The sequence below is a fragment of the Gnatocerus cornutus genome, chromosome 10 (genome assembly GCF_029298725.1).
Source record: "Gnatocerus cornutus isolate USDA-ARS CGAHR chromosome 10, icGnaCorn1.1, whole genome shotgun sequence".
NCBI lineage: Eukaryota > Metazoa > Arthropoda > Insecta > Coleoptera > Tenebrionidae > Gnatocerus > Gnatocerus cornutus.
This window is the reverse complement of record NC_142242.1, coordinates 8243660-8249659: the sequence shown is the minus strand read 5'-3', so window position 1 is coordinate 8249659 and position 6000 is coordinate 8243660. Positions and strand designations below refer to the sequence as shown.

General features: G+C 34.9%; 1 protein-coding gene across 4 annotated transcripts in view; it reads left to right on the top strand.

The window, feature by feature from the left end:
- Positions 1 to 311: 311 nt before the first annotated feature.
- Positions 312 to 6000, top strand: part of FoxP (forkhead box transcription factor P) — a 58215-nt gene continuing 52526 nt past the window's right edge. For all 4 annotated transcript variants that reach the window (XM_088047602.1, XM_088047604.1, XM_088047601.1 and 1 more), the window contains exon 1: positions 312 to 399. In XM_088047602.1, coding sequence (XP_087903728.1) covers positions 370 to 399 — 30 coding nt within the window. In that variant the 5' untranslated portion in view covers positions 312 to 369. The remainder of the gene's footprint in view (positions 400 to 6000) is intronic.

The following is a 6000-nucleotide window of genomic DNA, read 5'->3' as shown; positions in this document are numbered from 1 at the left end:
GGGCGCTGCTTACACGCTTCCCATTTCATTGCGGGCTGTAGACCGGGCGCGTTGGGCGCGTTGGGCGCGTTGGGTGAGTTGGGAATGGGAACGGCGAGTCGGCGGGCATCCCTTATTGTGCATCGGCGGTGATTGGCATGTGTTGTGCCGCGGCCGTTAGTGTTGAGTGCGCCGCCGCCGCCGTCGCCGAGCGAGACAACGCCAGCGACTAGAGGCGTCCACAGTCTAACATCGACCTCGGTGGTATCGCCGTGTACCGTCTAAACCGATACAGCCACGCTCACGCTCTCACGCTCTTACGCTAACGTCAAACCGACCCGGCCCATCAGCGCCCCCAACTCGAGAACCGCTGCTGTCGCGAACTAGATCATGCTGGAGCCGCGCTGGAGGCCCGTGCAGGTAACATCCGCCGATCGCTATTATTTTAGTTTTTAATAGACGCGAGCGGCGAGCGGCGGCGGGACGGCGGCGGCGGGAGGGCGCTGGGGGCAGCCCGACCTCTAAGGAGGATCTCGTCTTACGTTCGCGGCTCCTCCCACCACCACCTACCGCCCATGCCGCGTCTCGGAATCGCAGATTCTCCACTACCCCCTACGTCGCCCACCTCTTATTTATCATTAGCTCGACGTCGTACTTGATACTTTTTACATTCGAAACTATTTCCTCTTTTTCTTTTATATCAAACTTACAAATTACATCTTTTGACTTGAACACAACATCCTAGTCTTGTTGCAAAATATTTACTTTAACTGATATCGCATTTTTCTATCCAACTTGCATGTGTATCGAACCACAGCCACCACGTGGTTATCCATGCGGGAAAGCGACACCAACAAACAAACGTTAATGTCACACAATAAATTCAAACAATTGAGAATGAATAATAGACCTAACCGACTTTATTGAATCATAATAATGCGACATGTAAGTTGTTTGTTTTCGTAATAAACAGAACACGGAATTCTTGTTAATGTGACGCTCCGTTGCCGGCGCCCGCCTCTCCTAATGCGGTATCACTTAACTGATATTTAAGCGCATTAGCAGTTATAAACTAATTATTGCGTGCTATTTCTCATCTGAATAACCACAAATAAACATTACACGTAACTACAATTAATTAAGCGCAATTATGCATTTAAGGACATTTCCTTAGACGCGCCTAAACAAATAAATATTCATTTGCCTGGCGCCTCCACCAAATTTATAACGCACTATTTCGAATACACCAAATTACTTCAAAACTTATTTATATCTTTGTCACTTATTTACAAATACGATTTTTAAATATAATCAAAAATTTGCGTATTGGTTCAATTTATAAATTAATATTAATTTATGTATTTTTATACGCATTTAATGAATTGTTTCTAATGCAATTTTAAATCAATTCCAAAATTATGACACCAAATTACATCAAAACTTATTTATATCTTTGTCACTTATTTACAAATACGATTTTTAAATATAATCGAAAATCTGCGTATTGTTCCAATTTATAAATTAATATTCATGTATTTTAATACGCATTTAATGAATTGTTTCTAATGCAATTTTGAATCAATTCCAAATTTATGACACCAAATTACTTCAAAACTTATTTATATCTTTGTCACTTATTTACAAATACGATTTTTAAATATAATCAAAAATCTGCGTATTAATCCGATTTATAAATTAATATTAATTTATGTATTTTTATACGCATTTAATGAATTGTGTCTAATGCAATTTTAAATCAATTCCAAATTTAGGACACCAAATTACTTCAAAACTTATTTATATCTTTGTTACGTATTTACAAATACGATTTTTAAACATAATCGAAAATCTGCGTATTGGTCCAATTTATAAATTAATATTAATTTATGGATTTTATACGCATTTAATGAATTGTTTCTAATGCAATTTTGAATCAATGCCAAATTTATGACACCAAATTACTTCAAAACTTATTTATATCTTTGTCACTTATTTACAAATACGATTTTTAAATATAATCAAAAATCTGCGTATTAATCCGATTTATAAATTAATATTAATTTACGTATTTTTATACGCATTTAATGAATTGTGTCTAATGCAATTTTAAATCAATTCCAAATTTAGAATACCAAATTACTTCAAAACTTATTTATATCTTTGTCACTTATTTACAAATACGATTTTCAAATATAATCGACAATCTGCGTATTGTTCCAATTTATAAATTAATATTCATGTATTTTTATACGCATTTAATGAATTGTTTTTAATGCAATTTTGAATCAATTCCAAATTTATGACACCAAATTACTTCAAAACTTATTTATATCTTTGTTACTTATTTATAAATACGATTTTCAAATATAATCGACAATCTGCGTATTTTTCCAATTTATAAATTAATATTAATTTATGTGTTTTTATACGCATTTAATGAATTGTTTCTAATGCAATTTTGAATCAATTCCAAATTTATGATAAGTTATAATTAATCGTCAGTCAAGCTATAAATTGAAGTAAAAAAATTTAAAAATATTTATCTACATATTATGATACATACAGGTGTCCGGAAAGAAGCGCACCACCTTGAAAAGGGGTAATTGGGTGATCCCCCAGAATACCAAAAAAATGTTAAAAAAAATTTCAGACACTTTGTTTTCGCAGGAGGAACAAAAGAAAATTAAGAAAATGGCAACATTGCTAAACCCAATAATTTTAATTTCCACAATTCAAAGCCATAGTATATAACGTTGCTGTTGTATTGTTGGCGTTAGTCAGGTCGGTTCATGAACGAGTAATGTAACTATAGTTTCATGTGAACGATGCCACACTGATCGAGATTGTTGATTCGAAAATTTTGTTGACAGTTTTCAGGCATTTCTTACAAGATTTTTCCGATTTTTTTTGCACCATGTCTTTGCGCAAAATGCCCTTTAGGTAACAAATTTATTTGAACCTAAAATTATTGCACAGCAATCGTTAATTTTGGCATTAAACTTTTACTCTTCAATCCATCATATCTCGACATTTTTCCGGTGATCTATGGCATTGTCCGATAATACAGTATCACGGTGGTGCGCGACTTTCCGGACACCTGTATATAAATAAAAATTAAAAATATCTTTTTCCCTAAAACTGCGATGTGAGTCAATATTCGTGATTTGAACTGACCGAAAATGAATTTAGGTGTTTCCAAACCCCCTATTTTTTTGTTTTTAGGCCAACGTTTGAAAATTTGAATTGATAAAATTTTTTTGACATTTTCTTCTGTCTTATTAATAACCTGTGCATTTTTATTTTCACAATAAATGAATTTTCTACTAGACTTTAAAGTTGGCTAATCAGGCGTACGAACATAAAACTGCTAATCTTTTTTCTAACTAATTAAATAAATCTGATTTAGTATAAAAAAGTTGTTATACCGAGAGATTAAAACCTGTATTTTTGCAAGTAATACAGGTTGTTATGATGTCGAGTTATAAAGGCCGCTTGCAAGGGGTATTTTGATTAGAGCCTGCAAATAAATTGCTGTATAAAACCACTTCTATCAAGATTAATGAATTTATCTTGCTACATATACGTGGGCACGGTATTTTCAAAGTATTTCGGGTGTTATTTGTCGATGTATAAGAGGGTGTCTCATTGAAAGTGTTATTGGTTGAAACTATCTAAGAAATGACAGTGAAGGTATTCGCTAATATGTTGGGAAGTAAAAGCTCGGTCTAAGACGACAATATAGAACTAACTAATGCTTTTCTGACCAAAGTACATAAATAATCTGTAAAGGGCAATTAAGATAAGGACGTGTTTAATATTTCAATGCGCTTATAGGACTAGATATTGGGGAATAGGTGGAACTATATATTGCTGAGGTGTTAAGACTATTGTAAATCCCCTCCACTTTAATTAATTCTGAATGTTCCCTTATTGCCTCATGCTGTACACAACTCGGTATAAATTGTTCAGACTGATTGGGTTGGCACACGAATTTCTAAATTCGTGTTCGCCTTATTGAACAACGATCTAATTAAACAATTCCGTTAATAAAATGTTGTCTCGAATATGTAGAAAAACGCCCAAAGTGGCGAAATCTGTGAAATTGCGCTTGGGGATTACCTATACACCGAACCACTTTAATCTCTATTTTATAGTCTAGGTGTGGACTGTAAACAACACCAATCCTCAGCATGCCTAATCGTACTACCCCAACAAATATGATAAGGGATTATGGAAATCGTTCCAAGTTATTTACGCATCCATTACATAAAATTGTGTTTTTGTTATCTAAAATATGGAAATTTTCGTTGATTGAATATGCTGGTTATAATACGAAGGTGTTTATCTGGTTGCAGTGAAGATTTCTGAAAAATCTTAAAATCTAAAGATGTATACAAAATTACAAAATGTACAACTGTTAGTCCAATAAGCAAGTGGAGTAAACTAAACCGCGTGTTAATCACCGCAGAATGCTTCCAGCTAATTTGCATTTGTTCTTGTTTGCTCGTTTGGCTTGAGATGAGACTGAAGACATATAACAAGCACGTTAATTTCGAGTTACATGTTTATGCTCGTGGAACCCTTGCGTCGCGATTTGTTACTTTAATTTAATTCAAGCGTTTCATTTGAAATGCCAGATAGTTTATCTCAAACGTTTATTCTTTATATCGACGTCCTCGTTGAAGGTGTTTACAAGCTGAAATTGTGATGGAAATAAATAGGTGTTTTTGTCGACTTTAACGTGCAGGGCGGCGTCAACAGTGGCTGCTTTTTTGCCACTATCAATTAATTAATTACAAGTGCAAAACGTGCAGACGCCGAAACCGGAACAGAGGGAATCAGCAGTGCTGAATATAGATATCCAATTCCAACAGCCATGTCTTGCATTTTCAAGTTTGTTAAGTTCGCAGATGTAGATGAATATTTAATAGCGCACCTTAATTATCGAGGCTAATGTCTGTCATTCTGTCACAACTGCAATTCGTAAATTCTAGAGACAGTGGATTAAGCTGACATACCGCGACAAAATTTTAAGTGCTAGTGTTAGATCATTAGATTCCGAGGCTAAAACAGAGGATTGAGAATTGTTTTGTTGAGTTTCAATCGATCAACTTCCTGCTGTAAAGCAACCCGTTTCTGCTTATAAAATCTATGGGGATCTTGTTTTTATCCTTGGCAATATAAGTTGGAAACTTTTGTGTTAAGAAATGCTATTTCTACAAACGTCGAATATCGCCGCAATACAAATAGCACAGAAGGTATTGCGTTTGTTTTGTTGGAGGCTGAAGCGGATTCAGCTATTAGATATAGCAGGAAATAGCGATAGTCGTTAAGAGTTCGATTTCCCGTTACGAGGATTAGTTATTTATTAGGAACTGTTGTTTCCTTCCTATAACAGATAGTTTCGGCTCAATATTGAAAACATTATGTCAATAGCATCTATTTAAGCTGATTCCACGACTTTTTTCCCAATTTAATATAATAACGGCTATTCACACGTTTCACACATATTGTATCAAATGTATCGAATTTCTATCCGATTTCAAAAATCTCCAGACTGTAGACGATTTTTAATATTTTGTAAATGCAAATAATTTGTTGTCCATTCAAATTTGCTAAGCTAAAAAAAATATTTATTGAATCGATGATTTTGATAAGCCGAATGGTAGTTTGTAGTGAGGGGATTTTCGTTTCGAAATAGTCCGTAATGCGAGTCATCTATAGGTGGAAGCCGTCGGTCCATTTTCAATTTTGCAAGTGAAAACTAATGCTAGCTTTCATAGAAAGAATATCAATAGCATGTAGATCCGCAGTTGATAACTGAAATAAAGTAAAGAGCAAAAATGTCTCCAGTGTGCTCAGAAGATGCCCTAGGGACATATTAGACGACCAGTGCGATTGGAAAAAGACGTGCTTTACACGTAAATCCATGTTGACTTTGCACTAACAATTCAACAGCGAGTCCATACAAATGTGATGACATTATAGAGACATATAGGGGTTGTTATGTCCCGGCAATGA